This window comes from Castor canadensis, chromosome 7 (genome assembly GCF_047511655.1).
Source record: "Castor canadensis chromosome 7, mCasCan1.hap1v2, whole genome shotgun sequence".
Taxonomy (NCBI): Eukaryota; Metazoa; Chordata; class Mammalia; order Rodentia; family Castoridae; genus Castor; species Castor canadensis.
Window position 1 is genome coordinate 77,178,209 of NC_133392.1, and position 17,142 is coordinate 77,195,350.

Below are 17,142 nucleotides of genomic sequence, written 5' to 3' on the forward strand. Positions count from 1 at the left end.
CCTTCCCCACCTAGGACTGAATGATCTCAAAGCTGAGGAACTGTTTGTTTCTCCTGGTCTGGTCTTGCATCCAGAGAGAACACTATATACATCCTGAGGGTGCCCAGGGATGCCTAGAGAGATATCTTTCTCAAATAATTATGGGGAAATTGATTTGTCCATCCTAGGAGATTTGGGGCCAGGCCTATAAGGAAAAAGGGTGAATGCTGTATTTCTGTTTCCCAGAGGCGGAGATGTGAAAACATCAAGGCAGCCAACGCCTGGGCCAGGATTCAGGAGCAGCTTTTTGGGAAGCTGGGCTTGTGGGGCAAGATGGCAGAAACCATGCCCTGCTCCCACTGGGAACTGGACTGGAGAGAAGGACCTGCTCGCATGAGGAAACGTATCAGATGCTTGTCTCCATGGGAGGCCCTGACCCCAGGAAGGTACAAGGTAGGCATAGGTGCAGCAGGGCAGGAGATGGGTAGGGAAGTGTCTCTGTACCCATTCTGTCTCATGTTTTCATCAGGTAGGTAGCAGGTAAATGTAGAAGCGTCCCATAACCTATTCCCAATGTCATTTAACAGAAGAAAGTAGTACATAGGAGGGATGTTGTAACTACAGCCTGAATGAATGGATGGCAAGTGAGTGGATGGATGAGTGAGTGGTTCATATCTATGTTTGATCCAGGTAGTCCTCTGGATGGCAGGGTGTGGAAAGAGTGGGTGATATGCATTGTCTGCTAGTACAAATCCTTTGTTGTTGAGCACTTGGATCCTCTGCTCTGTGGTCATTATTTTCTGCATGAGCAAATCGTACAACAAGTTTTACAATGAAAATATCTTGAAGTCAGCAATTTCTGCAAGCTCAAGTCAGTGACCCACATAGTCCACATGATATCAAGGTTGCATTGCTTCCCAGGGAGGGAAATCTGGGCAGTCCCTGGGAGTTTGCACTAATGAAGCTTACAGTATGTCATCAAACTCACATTTTGCCTTTTAAGGGACAGGAAGTCAGTTGGATTGATTTGGTAGTGGATATAGTGAAATCATAATAGTTTTCCATGTCCTCCTCAGCAATCATAACTTAAAATATTCAGAAAGGCAGCCTTCCAAACATTGGGACACTGCACATGTCCTTCTGCATCCACCCCAAGGGGTGACATTGACTTTGTTCCCTAGGCTGTGACTCTGGCATCTTTTATCCATGCTAAAAAATCCGTCATAAAACCTAAAGAAAAAATTATATTCAACTCATTCGGTAGACAGTTGTACTTTTAACTATTGTCAACAACTGTCTAGTGGTATGAAGTATTTTTTCCCTCAATATATTTCTTAGGAATTAAAGCAGGAAAAGTAAGTAACCTGCTCACTGTGCTGGTGACAATGCCAAAGACAGGCTCTGAAACCCCAGCTCTGGTCCCTCTGGCAGACTCCTCTCCAGGGCGGCCCATGTGCATACTCTCTAAGCCCATCTTGGCATCATCTTTGGTAATTACTGTAAATCCTACTTAATGGGAGACTGTGGGTTTTCCTTTTGACTTAGCAGCATTAATACTTGCATTTTACTGTGGTCCTCTAGGATTTAGCATTTTTCCCACCTTCCATCTGAGTCTTGAGTAATATGAAAGGGTTGCATGTATGCATGTGTGTTTGTGAATCTGCAAAAAGGAAGAGCAGGTGTGCACATAGTATTCAGGATTTAATTTCTCTTTTCTTTGGTCCTTTTCAGGCAAGCCAAGACATAAAGGGTCATAGTTCTCAACCCAGTGCTGAAAATCAAGGTAACGGGTTTATCATTTTAAATTATTTTCTTCAATAATTAAACCAATTATTAGTTTTATTTAATACTTACTAATAATATTAAATTAACATTTTGGGTGCAAAATGTGCTGCAAAGCTAGAGGAGCCAGCATGAAGGCTCTTTGCATTTCTGTGCTTCCAGAATTCCACATCGAGACACTCTGATGGGAGGGCGGGGATTTGTGTCAAGTTTGGAATAGTAGCAATTTTTGGGGGGGACTATCTTCTCAATTTATTATATTAGGGAGGCCTTAAAAATGTCTTCAAGTGACTCAAATACGTGTTCAGTTGGGGACCAAAAATACCTAGGAAGAAAATAAGAAAGGTGTTAGAATACTTGGGTGCCAGTGGTTCACACCTATAATCCTAGCTACTTAGGAGACTGAGACTGGGAGAAAAGGGGTTCCAGGCTGCCTGGGACACCAAGCTTCTGAGACCCTCATCTAAACCAATAGTTGGGTGGCATGTGCCTGTCATTCCAAGCTACAAGGGAGCCTGAGATCAGGCGTATTGTGCCTCCAGGTCAGCCTGGGAAAAATGGTGAAGACCTTATCTCAATAGAAAAAAAAAAAAAAACTGGGTGTGGTGGTGCATTCCTGTCATCCCAGCTACAGAGAGAAGCTTAAAATAGGAGCATTGCAGTCCAGGTCACCCTGGGCAAAACGTGAAACCTTATCTCCAAAACAACAAGAGCACTTGGGCCATGGCGCAAGTGGTAGAAAACCTGCCTGCAAGCACGAAGCACTCAGTTCAAACCTTAGTACTGCCAAAGCAAAAGTGTCTTAGAATAAAAATGGATGGAGTAGATATTTAATACTTTTTACACTGACCTTTTTACACTGACCTGATTATAAAAATGATAGTTGCACTAGTCGTCATTATTTCTCAGATGTAAACATTTTTTGAATCATTTTTTTATGTTAATGCTTCATCATTGTGTGATTCTCATGGACAAATTTGGTTAGGTTGGTTTGCTGGAAATTCATGATTTACTTTTAGAGGTCATTTTGACATGAACACATCCAAAGCTCCCACCCTCCAATATATCTCAAATTTGTGTTCTCATCCTGCTGCTTTTAGTTGGAGCACTGTGGTTTGTGAGTTTTGTTCTAACTTAGGCTGTGGCCAGTGCCTCCTTGGCCCAATGACAGCTTCTTTGCACAGATCAGCTTGGCTTGGTTCTGAGTTTGCTACCCTGCAGGTCTGCAGTAACACAAACCCAGAAGTGAGAATCTTGGGTCTGATGCAGGTTGGCTTGGGGGTCCTACTGTGATTACAGGGCTTGGGATGACATTGGACTACATGTTTGCTTCATTGTACTTCCACGTTGGCAGAAAGGAAATGGCCCATGCTTTACAGTTATGAACCACATGCCTGCTTTAGGTGAGGGGACACTCAGGACATGGGGGTGGAGCAGGAGAAAAGATTCAGAAACACACATAGTTGTGTACTTATCTTAAACCCAAAGGTCCCTGCCCTAGAAAGTTAATCTAGAAAAGAAATGACCTGGGTGCTGACCATTCCTGGCAGTGCACAGACAGAAACCATCTGTATCTCTCAAAGACAGGAGATGGATTAGTTGATTATGAAATAGTCACATAATAGAGTATTTCACCACAACTTAAGTTGTTCAAAAAACTAAATGGAATGAGAAAGTGCCCATGATGTGATCTTGAATAAAAAAATATTAGCCAATAGAAACTGCAAATGCAATATTATTATCATGTTAAGAATTATGTGTACATGCGCATGCACAAGTGTACGGAAGACATTGCAAGCAGATCAATCATATTGAGATAAACCTAGTGATCAAGAGACTTGAGATCCTTGGTTTAGACCCTGCCTCTAGTTCTTAGCACCTGTGTGACCTCAGGTAAAGTAAATGGCCTCTGTCAATGTTCCCATTGACATGTCAGCAGCAAGCTGGTTGGGACTGGAGAGATGAATGGCATTCCAAGAGGAAGCACCAAGAAGAGCTCACTGAATGGGCTGTTGTTCTTAGCATTCTGGGAGCACAGGTGACATTTATTATGGCTTTTCTAAGTTTTTTTACATAAGAAGATATTGTTCCTATATTTAGAAAGTATCAGCAACACCCTTAAAAGAGTGAGCAAAGTGGGAGAGAACCTCTTTCCTGACTATGAGTGAATTTTGAAGTGGTGTCTTGCAGTCGCTTGAGCACTTCAGGGGGTCCAGGTGAACAGCTTGGAGGAGGTGTGTTGAGCACATCACCGGGACTGGCAGGGATGCCCTTTTCAGAGGCAGTGGAAGGGCACACTGAGTGAGCCATACTGCGCACTTCTGTCCCAGAACCTCATAGTTCCTTCCTCTCAGTGACACGAGCCCATGCTGCATGCCTTCCCTTGTGATGTGATGTCAGGTTGCTCATGCCAAGACTGAATTCCTTTCTGCCACTGCAGATGAGCCGATGGCAAAGGAAGCTGACAGCCAGCTAGACGAGGTGGCCGTGGACTGCACGCAACTGACGTTCTTCCCAGCCTTGCATGAAAGTCTGCATTCAGAAGATTTCTTGGAGCTATGTCAGGAAAGACAAGTTATTTTACAAGAGCTTCTTGATCAGGAAAAGGTAATACATGCTGCCCCAGCTACTTGCTAAAGAACCAAGCTGTCTTCACTCACAAGGGAAGGAAGATCTCCTTTGCCTATTATCAACTAGACATTCAATGAGCAAAAGGAATAGCCTCTTAAATTTGTGGACCCAGGCTAAGGGTGCAAACAGAATCCTACATACCCCATGTCAAAATATTTAAAAGATGCAACCCAGATAAGAAATTGTTAGGTGAAATCTGCTCTCACTTCCTACCTTCACCTTTATAACAACATGAGGGGCAAGTTTCAAAGTAAGTATTCTTGGACTTTCTTATAGTTCAGCACCTTGGCTGCCTGCCTGCAACCTGATCATCCTGAGGGTCCACCTCACACCTTTATGGGCCGTGTAATTGGACACCCCAATCCATGTGTCCAAGTTGTCATCACACTTTGGCCTTCCCTTGGCTACTACTCAGGCCTAGGATAAGTTTGGCACTGTCCACCCTCCAAAGGATCATATGATGCTAAAGTCTGCACATGCTAGGGAAGCAGGCTGGGACTGGTGGCAGGAAAACCAGCACCCTGGGGCTGAGTTGGAGGAGTCCAGGCTCTTAGTGTGTATGTCCTTGGCATGGCTGGAAGAGAGTGTATTAATCAGCTTCACATTACCACAAAGAAATACTTGAGACAAGCTACTTATGAAGACAAGAGGCTATTTAGAGGTTCAAGTCCAAGGCCTTTAGCGAGGGTTGCACATCATGGTGGGAGTGCATGATGATATCTCAAGCCAGGAAGTGGAGAGTGATGGAGGGAAGAAAGGAGGAAAGGAGGAGGGAGGGAAAGAGAGAGAAAGAGAGAGAGAGAGAGAGAGAGAGAGAGAGAGAGAGAGAGAGAGAGAGAGAGAGAGAAAGAGAGAGAGAGATTATAGGCTGACATCCCACAAGCCCCTTCTATAGAATACTCTCAATGATATAAGGACCTCCCACTAGGCCCCACCCCTTAAAAGCCCACAACAGCTCCTAATACTGCCAGCCTTGGTCCTAACATATGGACCTTTGGGGGATGCTCATGCAAACCATATCAGAGATCTGTGGGGGCCTCCATGAAGAACAGGGCCTGTTACCAAGTCTACAAATGGAATGGAAGATGAAGCACTTACCCTATGGTAAAATAGATTGAGCTCATGTGTCTTCTTGCCCACATGCTGAGCAGCAGTCACATAACCTTTGTGAGTCTCTGTTTGTGACATTTCCTTCCACTTTGGTCCCATTTAAATGGGATAGGGGAAGAAAATGGCTAAGTCAGAATGAGGTATACATGAGGTGCTAACTTTCTTCCCTTTCCAAAGGTCAAGAGATCTAAGGGATAGTGGACCTAAGTTCTCATGGGTGGACCAAGTTCTTCTCCAGGGATGTGAGTGAAGGGGATGCCCCAGCACAATGAAGGAGGGGAGGGCATTGTGGGGGAGGAGGGAGGAGGGTGGTAGAATACAGCAAGCCATGGGAGGTCTACAAGAAGATGAATGCATGAGGCTGAGGGGTGGTCTGGTCTGGCCCCAGGGTGGTGAGTGTGGATCTGAAGCTGGCTGGCTGAGTGAGTAGTCTGGACTTCCAGAAAGGTGACAGGCTCAGAGAGCCTGAGATGAACATGAACAAGTCTCAGAGGCTGCAGCACATCCTCTCAGGGACAGGCTCCTTGCAGAGTCTCCTAAGGATGTAAAGTTGGGGCCGCTCTTCCTGGGGTTGGCTAAGAGGACTGGCTCGAAGTGCCTCCTTCTGCTGCTGTGGGTTTAGGGGCTCATTGTAGGCTCAGCAGAAAATACAGGATGATCTCCTTTATTTTAAGGTCAGCTGAGTTGAAACCCTGATTCCATTTGTGAAGCCCCTTTAGAGCAGTATCTTCCTCAGTATGTGGTGGGATAATCAGGGCCAAGGTTTTTAGGGGACACCTCTGGAATATTGCCTGCCACATTGGATATCCCCAGGCCCTCTGCCCACCCAATACCCGTCACCTTCCAGGTGAACCTCTGTAGACAGCCAGGTGCTTGTGTGCCCCCAAGGTCACCCTGGGAGTTTCAGTCCTGAGGTCAAGGGCAGGGCTGAGGGCAGATTTGGGATTTATAGGCATGGCTCTGAGCCCCATTCTCAATCTCTTGCAGCCTGCAGGTGTCCTTGACACCTGTGATTATCTGAGAATCATTGTTGCAGATTGTCTGGCCTTGTTCTATTTCCCTCATGGACGTTGTTGGGGGGATAAGGTCTGGAATCCTTCCCTACCACTGAGGCAGGCAGGACCAGGAAGAAACTGTTCTCCAGCCTCCCTGTCTTTTACTTAAGCTTCAGTCTCTCAGCCTCCCTCCGTGGAGGGAGCGCAGTGGAAAGCTGTCAGGAATGCCACACACAGTTTGCTGTGGCAGCAGGGGTTCCCACAACTTGAAGATGGGAACATGCAAATCCAGCAGGGGGATGGAGGGTGGAGGGAGCTGTCCAGCTTCCACTTAGCGCCTGGTTTCCTGGTACTTGCTTGGGGATGCTGACTGGGGAGCATATTGACACAGGGAACTGAAACTAGATACTGGACCACTGCAGGGGCAAGGAGATTCTTGCCACCGTCTGAACATTTGTTCTTTGCAAAGGCTGTGCATATTGCCTCTGGTTTAATGTAAGTCATGAGTAAGTTGTGGGCGGAGTTTTCCAGGGTCAGTGGAGCCAGACCACCAGGCAGGCCTCCTGGAGAAATAGGTCAGGGTGTCTGCAATCAGGCTCTTGGGTGGAGTTGTGTACAGACCCCACCTACTCCCAGCCCCACCTCCTCCACTCACAGACCCAGTGGCTCCCCTCACATGTAGACCCAGGAGCTCCCCTACGAGGGAGCTCATATTTGCTTTTATAATAGCATCCTAGGGGTTGTTCTTACACTCCCAAGAGTAAGAACCCTGGGACCTGTGGCATGGCTCTGAGGAAGGAGGAAGACCCTGTCAGTGAATCCATGAAGCACTTCTACTCGGACTGATGCTTCTGGGGCAAGAAATGGCATGTGTTTCAGACATGCTATGGAGAGTGTTTGCACAGAAGGGAAGACTATGAGGGTCCAACACATGGTATTCTTGTCTCACTAAGATGGTGGAAGACAAAACAGAGAGTCAGAATAGAGCCCATGAGACTTTTGACTGCTGGAATGGGGACAGTCTCAAAATTCCAACACTGAACACAAAATGTAGTGTTTTGTGAGAAAAAGGGAGGTTGCTGAGGTTGGGGCCTGGATTGAAGGCCCCCCAAAACCATGGAGGCCCTGTATTTAAAACGTGAGGCTGAGAGCACAAGAAGATAAAATCCTTCGGCCAGAGGATGGAAACTTTGCTCTAAACTAAAGAGTGATGGGTAGAATGTTGCTGGCTGGTGGAGCCTCTGGGGCCTGTCCCCTGCTTCCCACACCTCTTGTCAGCCAGATGCATGCAACCCTATTACCACCTGCTTATCATCCTACCTGCTCCCCCTGCAACCCAAGGCCTCCTTCTGGGTGCATCCATCCCCAGTGCATCAAACCCTGGCAGAGCCCAGGGCTCAACCCTCTGGACCTCTCCTGGGACTCTGTACCTTCCCCTGCCAGCATCCCCTGAGTCACACAACTGTGTGTTGATTTCATCCTTGTCTCTCCGTCCCGTCACATGTGGAGTGTATGCTCTGGAAAGACTGGCTGGGCTAGAGAGTTCAGCCTGAAGGATGGTGGTCAGGTCGTCCCTGGGAGTTAGCTGGGGGTATGCAAGTGACAGTGTGGAGTTGGCCACCTCAACCTGATCTGTGTCTATCCTCAGTGTCTCAGGACCCAGCCTGAGGGGTGACACACTTGGGGAACCTGGCTTCTGGGAAGAAGCCCTCCAGGAGCGGGAGGGGCCTCACAGGTGGCTACAACAAATCTAGCACCCTATTATGGAGAAAGATGCCAGTCAGTCGTGCGTAGGAGGGCAGTTGGGCATAGGGGAGACTGTGTAGCTGGACTCAGAGCCTCCTTCTGCTATTTGTCTATTGCTGTTAGTAGCAAAAATGTTAAAAGGTAAATGTCCCAAACCTTGCCTCTGTGTCCTTTCACCATGGCACCTGGAGGGAGGCTCATCCTTTCCATCATAAAGTTGCTGTATCTTGTCTCCTTCCTTTCTTCTCAGTTCATAGGGTTCCCCCTCTCTCTACTGTCTCCCAAGTCACTGTGCTGGGCAGGTGACATAAATTCTACCAGACTTGATCCTTCAGCAACCCTCCCGTGTCAGGCCTGAAGCAGCATCTCCAGGCCTCTTATGCTTCCTTTGTAAGCTTCTGGGTATTGAGGGTATAGGCAGGCCTTCAGGTCCTGGCCAACACAGCTCCTCTGCCCAACACAGCACACCATGCATGTGACCTGCCTTTCTGCACATGCCTTATCCCTGGTCCACCATGGAGGATCTCTAGTCCAATCTGGCTTTAGGCCCTGGTCACCCATGGCCTTATCCCTGGTGTGCTATGTCCTTATTCATAGCCCACCATGTTCTTGTTCTTGTTCCACCATGACCTCATTCCTGGTCTGCTGTGGCCTTAGTCCCTGGTCTTGTCCCTGGTCTATTGTGGCCTTACCCCTCATATACAAAGACCTTAGATCTGGTCTACAGTGATTCACTATGGCCTTATTCCTGATCCACTATGGCCTTATTCCTGGTCCACCATGATTTTTTGAAAGAAACTATGGGCCGAGGAAGGAAGAACAGGTACACTGACCTTTTAACCGTGAACATGTCCAAGCTAATATACAGAAAGTGTACCCAAGGCAGTGTATGCGTGTGTGTGGTTCCACTGGCCTGCATTGAGACATTTTGTAGCAAGCACTGATGGTAACTGGGAACTGTGTTAATTTAGATGTCTCCATGAGATCTCGTGGGCCTTGTGTTATTTCTAAATTTCTAAGAGAAGGGAGCCCAGGACAGGGATGTAGCAGCGTGTCCATGCTCCCACTACAGAGTTCTGGCTCCTCCTCCCCCTACTGTCTTAGAAGCACTTGTTCTTATGCCCAGGAGGCCAGGCAACCTGGTGGCTTGTCCCTCCTGGAGCGCTGTGGAGCTGAAGTCTCTGGCCCGGCTCCAGGGAAGCTGGCAGTCCTGCTGTTACTACAGGGTGGCTACAGCTGAATTCATTTCTTTGTGTGAACAACCGAGTTCCAGTTGCCTCCAGCAGTACCTGGGATGGTAATTATTCAATTATTCGGTGCTGCCTTTGCATCACTGATTAATGATTCCCCAAACCACAAATGCATTTCTCTGCAAAGAGCTCCATTTGACATCAGGGTGGTGGATTTACAGCATGTTAATTGTGGGCCCCTGTCAGTCATTGCATGGTCAGGGATGCTTGTACCCCTCCACGAAGCTTCCACATCCATCCAGCGTCAACTCCAGTGAGTTTGTTTTTGCTGTTGTTCTCTTTGATCACATGAAAAACTAAATGCCTGACTTTTTTTTTTTCATATAAACTCAGTGTAAAAATATGAGTTTGACCTTGGTAGCAGCGAGCAGCTCAAAGGGAGAGATTTTTGCTCGGGGCAGCAGTGAATGTTCTCTCCGCCAAGCTCTTCCCAGGTATTTTCAGCTGAGGCTGCTTGTAGAAGGTGAAGAAGGATGTTAACCTTGCTTTGTTGAAGCTTCTGGCTGGGTGAATCACCAGGACTTTCTAAACTGCACAGCTGCCCGGGTCATCTACATAATACCTTGTAGAAATCTCTGTGGCACACTTTGTACACAAGGATGTTCCTGAGCTGGCTTACCTCCCGCACATACATGTGCACATGCATGTTGGCACATACACAGCTGAGTTTTTGCTCTAATTATGCAGAACTCTCTAAAATCTCCAAACATATCCAGCAGGTTAAAGACTTTGTACCTCAGAATGCTCTTCTCCTATTTTTTTTTTTTTAATCTAACCCCAGCCTTAGGTTACCTCCTTGGGAATCACTTCTCTGTCACCCTCTCCCCCTCAGTGTGTATAAGACCCCCTCCTCTGCAATCCCAGAGCCATGCAGGTGCTCTGGAGGAGCAGAGTGCAGAGGAGGGGGTCTCCTGCACAGTGTGGGAGGCCTCTGTTAGACATAAGCAACCTCGAGGCATGCTTTAGTTCCTGTTGTGCCTACCAGTGGGTACACATTCATTTAACTGGGGAAAGAATGAAGGCACAAATGGATGGGTACGTTTTGAGCAATATCCTTTATATCAGATGAAACCCCATCATTCTCAGCCTAGCGGCGACCATGCCTCAGTTTCTCCATATGTGGTTTTTGTATCATCTGTATTGAAAGCTTCTTGGCAGCATATGAAAAGGCAGCTTCTAAGGTTCCACCATACACCTGGTAAACGGAAACTTCTAAGGATGTAACCTGGGAATATGAATTTTATCAAGTTGCCTCAGTGATTCTCATGCGCACAAAGGTTTTGAATAAATTCCTATTAGTCAGTTTTTATTGCTCTGACAGGATACCTGAGAAAAACACTTTAAAGGGGGAAATTCATATCACAGTTTTAGAGGTTTCAGTCCAAGATCATCTGGCTCCTTGCTTTGGGCCTGAGGCGAGGCAGAATGTCATGGTTGCAGGAGCATGTGACAGAGGAGGCTGCTCACCTCATAGCAGCCAGGAAGCAAAGAAAGAGGTTCTAGGGACCAGTGACAAGTTATACTTTTCCGGGGTACACCCCAGTGACCTACTTCCTCCAACTAAGTTCCACATCCCAGTAAGGCCATGAAATTAGGAGTCTAAGTGGATTAACCCATTGGTGAGGTCAGAGCCCCATGATCCAATCACTTCCCCAAAGCCCACCAGCTGGCAACTAAGCCCTTGACACCCGAGCTTTCAAGGGACACTTCAGATTGAGGCTGTTACAATTCCCAAGCCCAGGTTCTATTGCATTCAGAACGATCCTCACTAGAGATGCTCCAATATCAATCAGAATATCAACCATTTGCCAGGGGACAGATCATCAGTGAACTCAGGCCAGGCTAGACTTTGAACTGTCTTCGGGGCTGTGATATATTTCAACCAAACAATATCAAAGGCTTTGCCATTTCCACCTGGTCTCCTCCAAGCCTGCAAGACAGGTAGGAAGCTTGGCTGTTTTTAATCTCATTGTGGAAGTGGCACAAACAGGCAGGCAGGGGGCATCCCTGCTCCTTGTCTCAAGCTGAGATGACATACCTACATAAAGCAATCCATACACTGTATTTCTTTCCCTTTTTGCTAAATTCATATACATATATATGAACAGGACCTCCATATTGCTTTAACATCCATTTGATTGCTAGTGTGACTGAATACTTAATCATGGTCAAGGTAGAAAAAATGGATGCCAGAATTCATGCACAGCCAGCGAAAGTATAATTGACACAGACTATGCCCTTCTTGATACGGAACATTTTCTCAGAAATCTCTAAAAAAAATACGCCAGCCTACAATATCTTCAGCTTCCACATTCACAGATTGAAACAACTGGGGATCAAAAATATTTTTTTTAAACTCATGTCAGTATTGAACATGTACAGACTTTCTTCTTGTCATTATTCTCTATTCAATACTACGTGTCAACTATTTACAAAGCATTGGCATTGTATTAGGTATGTATTAGTCATCTAGAAAGGATTTTAAGTATAGCTTCCATGCAAATACACCATCATTTTCTGGAAGGAACTCAAACATCTGTGGATTTGGGTAACAGTGGGTTGGGGTTCTGGAACCAATTCCCAAGGATACCAAGGGACAGCTGTAGTTATTCCATATGTCAATCCTACTAGTATCTTCGAGAGCAGAAGATGTAGAATGAGTGATAGACCATAAATATGATCAGGGATAAGGCTTTCTTTCAGCAGGCTCATCCACCCTGTACACAAATCTAAGAGAATCTAAGAGAATAGACGTGTGACCATAGCCATTACTGGGTATCTCCAATGGACTCTCTCAGTTTCTCCACCTATAAATTCAGGGCCTGCACCACAGTTTATACTGAGTATGCTAGAGAAGACTCCAGAGAACATGCATGTGATTTGTCCCACAGAGTTGCACCCTCTCCCCCCAAGGCCTTCTTGGGGAGAATGTGCTGGTGAGAGCTACCACTGAACGACCCAGAGGGCTGTTGCCCCTGCAACTTCAGCTCTAGCATTTTTCAATTTCCAAACAATCTGCATCATACACAGAGCAAAGTATAACTACTTTCTTTGTTATCCCCATCAGAAATGATAACAGACCTTTAAAAGTTCTACTTATGTAGCAAAAGTTCTACTCTTCTCAGATCAATAGCGTCATGGTGTGAGGGATTTCTTCATAGTGAGTAACACAGGGAGGAGCCCTCCCAGGACTAATTTAAATGGAAGAGCAGGTAATAGTTCACTGGGGCTCATTTTCCAGTTTTTAAAATGCCATTTCTTTTCTTGCAGAATCAATTTCTAAGCTATTAACCCAGCTCTCACCAGACATTTTTCTTGTGGTTTGGTTTATTCTGGTTGTTACTTAAGTCTCCCCAGAGGGAAGCACCCATTCATGGCATGTGCTCTGAGGCCCCACTGCAGGCACCATGGAGGCTGTAACAGGACTGGGATCATGGGGAGGGGAGAGTTTTTGGAACTGCTTAGGCCAGGGCTAGTGTTATGTCTTCACATCTCAATGTGTGCACTGGAGGATAGATTTTTCTTTGTGTCATCCCTTAAAGATACAAGAGAAAAAGTTGAAGCAGCCTGGCATAATCCTCTCTATTAGTTTGTTTTGTGTTACTATAATGAAATATTGAGACTTGGTAACTTTATAAAGAAAAGAAATTCATTTTGACTCCTGGGTCTGTAGGTGATGGCATTCTTGCTGGCAGAGGCCAGATGTGGCACAAAGAAACAGGGAGTGTGTGACTGTGTGTGTGTGTGTTCTGATATCCCTTCCTCTTATAAAGGCAGCAGAATTCAATATTAGGGCCTTCACTCTGATGACTTTATATAATCCTAATCACCTCCTACCTCTTAAAGGGCCCACCTCTAAACACCACAGTTGGATTGTTCCTCCTTCATATCTCACGACGGTAATGACAGGAGTCCTTGGGGACACACTCAAACCATATTCAAGCTGTAATGCCCTCCTGCAGGGCTGGTGGGAGTAAAAATTGGTGCCACTTTGCAGGAGGGCAGTTGGCAATTGCTACCAGACTATTGCCCCTGACCTGCAATCCTGCTTCTAGGAATTTCCCGCAAACTTACCTCTGTGTTTGAAGGGCACCTGCAGTATACGGATGGTCAATGCAGCATTGAAAATTTAAAAGCAGCTCGAGTCATTGGAAGATTGGTCAAATAAGTTGCACAGAAATAGCCTGCAACTGTTAATAAAAGTGAGACAACTCTATGAGCAATGATTAGGAAGGCTCTGCAAGATGGGTTGTTAGGGGAAAAGACTAGATGCAGAGCCATATGCACACAGATAGGTTATTTGTATTTAAAATGAACGTGTATGAAGCACGATTGTACATCTTTGGAAGAGGGCTGGGTGTGGTGGCACATGCCTGTAATCCAAGCTATGTATGAGGCAGAGGTGGAGATGGGAGGATTGTGACCCTAGGCCAACCTGGGCAAAAAAGTTAGCAAGAACCTATTTCACAAGCTAGGTGTGGTAGTTCATCCCTATAATCCCAGCTACACTGGAGGATCACAGGCTGAACCTGGCCCCAGGCAAAATTACAAGGCCCTATTGAAAAAATAACTACAGAAAAAGAGAGCTGGGAGGTGTGGCTCATGTAGAGCACCTGCCAAAGCTTAAGGCCCTGAGTTTAAAGCCCAGTACTGCCAAAATAAAGACAGTTTTGGAAGAATATACAGATGCTCCTTGATTTAGGCTGTGGTTGCACACTAGCCCTGATAAACCTAGTGTAAGGAGAAAATATCCCAAGTTAGAGCACTGAATTTATAGCTTAGCATCTCGGCTTAGCCGCACGGCACCCTGGGAGCCGTGGTTGTTTTCTTTTGGGATCATGAGGCTGATGGGAGCTGTGGCTCACCACTGCCACTGCCTGCATTTCACGGAAGAGCCACAGGGCATGTCTCTCACCTGCAAAAAGATCACAATTCAAAATCCAGCCTGTGCTTTCTACTGAACTCTTATTGCTTTTACACTACTGTAAAGCTGAAAAATTGTAAGTCAAGCCATCATAAATTGGGGACCGTCTGTGCAATAAAGTGATAATGGTGGAAGCCTCTGGGGATGACCATAGGGAAGCTGGGGACCCCACTCAATTGTCCAAATCCCAAAGCAGACATTACTTTCCTCCCTTACTCCCACCCAGCCTCCCTGCCTCCCTTCCTTCCTTCCTCCATCCCTTTCCCCTTTCCTCCATCCCATCCTTCTTCCCTTCCTTCCTTTCTTTTCACTTGTATGGCAAATCTAGTAGCAGATTCTTCATCTTCTTGTCTGGTTCCACATGCCTCTTTCTCTTCCAACTGTGCTATCCCATCCCAGGCCAATCCCCCTCCCACAGGCCACTCAAGCGGCCACAAAACTGTGTGCCCTCCCTGCACTCTTGAGCCTTTCCAATCCATACTCCATCTGACAATAAGTACCTTATTGTCAGATAAGGACAATGGAAGGAGCTCTCCAATGGTTTTCTATCACAACCAGACCAAAATGCAATGCGTTCTGAGGTATCTCAGGCCCCAGTGATCCTTGCCACCTTCATCTCAGCCACACTGACCTCTTATGCTCCCCTAGTCTGTGCTTCCTGTGTCTAGGCTCTTAGCTGAATCCTCCCTTTCCCTGAAATCTTCTTGGAGCTTTTCCATGGCTACCCCACCATTCAGGTCTCAGTTTGCATAAAACAGCGTCCTCTTCAAGTCTCTCTCTGCCTCATTATCATTGCTGTATTTTTTCTCTCTCAGACATATCATAAAAATTTGCAGTAGCTGTTGGTTGATGTGTATGTCCATCATCTATCTCCCCCAATAAATTTTAAGTGCCAGGAGGGTAGAGGCTTTGTTTGTCTTGCCCACTCTGTATTCCCAAACCCCAGCTCAGGGTCCAGCATGGAGGAGTCACCACATCCACAGCTGTGGACTAGATGACTGTCTGGAAGAATGAATGAAATTGGAAATGAGTCCACACTGGACTCTAGCTTGGAAGATGGCTTGAGGGCCAGCCTCTCTGACACAGTGGACTTAGAAGAGACTGAGATATCCTGCTGCCTGTAGTGGGCTTGGTTACAGAAATCTTGGGTGGTCTTTACTAAGGAAAAATAGCTCAGCCTTGACTAACCTTGGATCGTAGTTGCCAATGCTTGTCTTGGAACAAAACCGTCAGTCTCTGCTTTGTTGCCTTGGCCCTAACTTTGACTAAGCTCATTTAAATGCATGAGTTGGAGAACAAGGATTCAGGGTCACCTTTCTAGGTCTCACCACCATGGCTTCATCATTGCTCCCAAAGGTGAGCACTCAGGTTGAGTACCAGGCTGTACCATTTAGTAGATATCTTTGTCCATTTTGTGTTGCTATAACAAAACACCTGATGCTGGGTAATGTCTGCCAAAATAGAGGTTTATTTGGTTCCCAATTCTGGTGACTAGAAAGTCCAAGCAGCATGGTGTCTTCGTCTGGTTTCTGGTGAGGGCCTTGTGCTGCTGGATAGAATTGCATGATGATGGGGAGAGAGAGAGAGAGAGAGAGAGAGAGAGAGAGAGAGATCATGTGGTAAGACAGGAAGCAAGAGAGATGGAGTCATGATCCAAGGAGCCAAATTGGATTTATAACAACCTTCTTTAATTCATCTTAAAGGCCTAGCTACCTCAATACTGTTACTTTGGGAAATTAATCCATAACAAATTTGGTTGATGAAAACCAAATTTATGTCATAATACTGATCTGTGCTGGGATTCCTTTTTTTTTTTTTTTTTTGAGGGAGAGATGGGGTCTTACTTTGTGACCCAGGCTGGATTGAACAGATTGCAGCAGTCCTCCTGCCTCAGTTTCCTAAGTAGCTGGGACTATGGGTTGGGACACTCCGCCTTTGTTGATATTCTTATTTCCTGAGACCACTTTCCTTTTTTCCTCCAAAAAAATCAATTATAAGCATAAATTACCCTGACAAAATGTTGGCCTTGGTTTCACTCTCAGTCTCTTTAGACACTCGCTGCTCCCTTCTGGCATTTATTCCATGGAAGGACCAACTTGCTACACATAGGAGTCATTGTTGCAGTTCAGATTCCCTGGGAAGCTGACTATGATCCTGAGGAGCGCATGCATGAAGAATGTCAGAGTTCAGTCACAGAGCTGGCCCAGTGAGAAGTGTAATTAATGCAGTTTCAGTAATGGCCTTGGCGATCCTATCTTGGGAGTGATAGGTCTGGAATGGTTCTTCAGAGTGGACCTGAAAGGGCTGAGCTTCCCTACTCCACATTGACCAGTGGAGGGGACAGGATCTTGGCCCAGGTGTTCTCTGTAGCTGAGGCAATTCTGAAAAGCTGCCATCATTTCCCCAGCCAAACGATGCTGTAGTCCAAGAAGAAGAATCTGGATGGACCCTAAGCATCCCTGTCCCTTGCCTTGGCCTTGCAGAGTCAGCAGTAGCAGGCTTACACTTGTTTTGGGCATACCTGAGTTCTAGTCCTGACTCAGCCACTCACTTGCTGGTCCCTGGACAAACTTTTTCTTTGTAACTGAGGGATACCTTGTGCCTGGTAAATCTGCCTCATTGTTCACGCAGGATGCCTTGCATGGGTGTGGAGGGACTTGAAGTGAGAAAAATGATTTTGACATGCTTAGAACAAGCAACAAACATCATCCACGTGCCTTGCGAG

At 46.2% G+C, this 17,142-nt stretch overlaps 1 protein-coding gene across 9 annotated transcripts in view; it reads left to right on the top strand.

Moving 5' to 3' along the window:
* Wdfy4 (WDFY family member 4) overlaps positions 1–17,142 on the top strand; it is a 293,488-nt gene that overhangs the window by 192,843 nt on the left and 83,503 nt on the right. For all 9 annotated transcript variants that reach the window (XM_074079382.1, XM_074079385.1, XM_074079383.1 and 6 more), the window contains 3 exons: positions 226–432; positions 1,711–1,762; positions 4,202–4,368. In XM_074079382.1, coding sequence (XP_073935483.1) covers positions 226–432; positions 1,711–1,762; positions 4,202–4,368 — 426 coding nt within the window. The remainder of the gene's footprint in view (positions 1–225; positions 433–1,710; positions 1,763–4,201; positions 4,369–17,142) is intronic.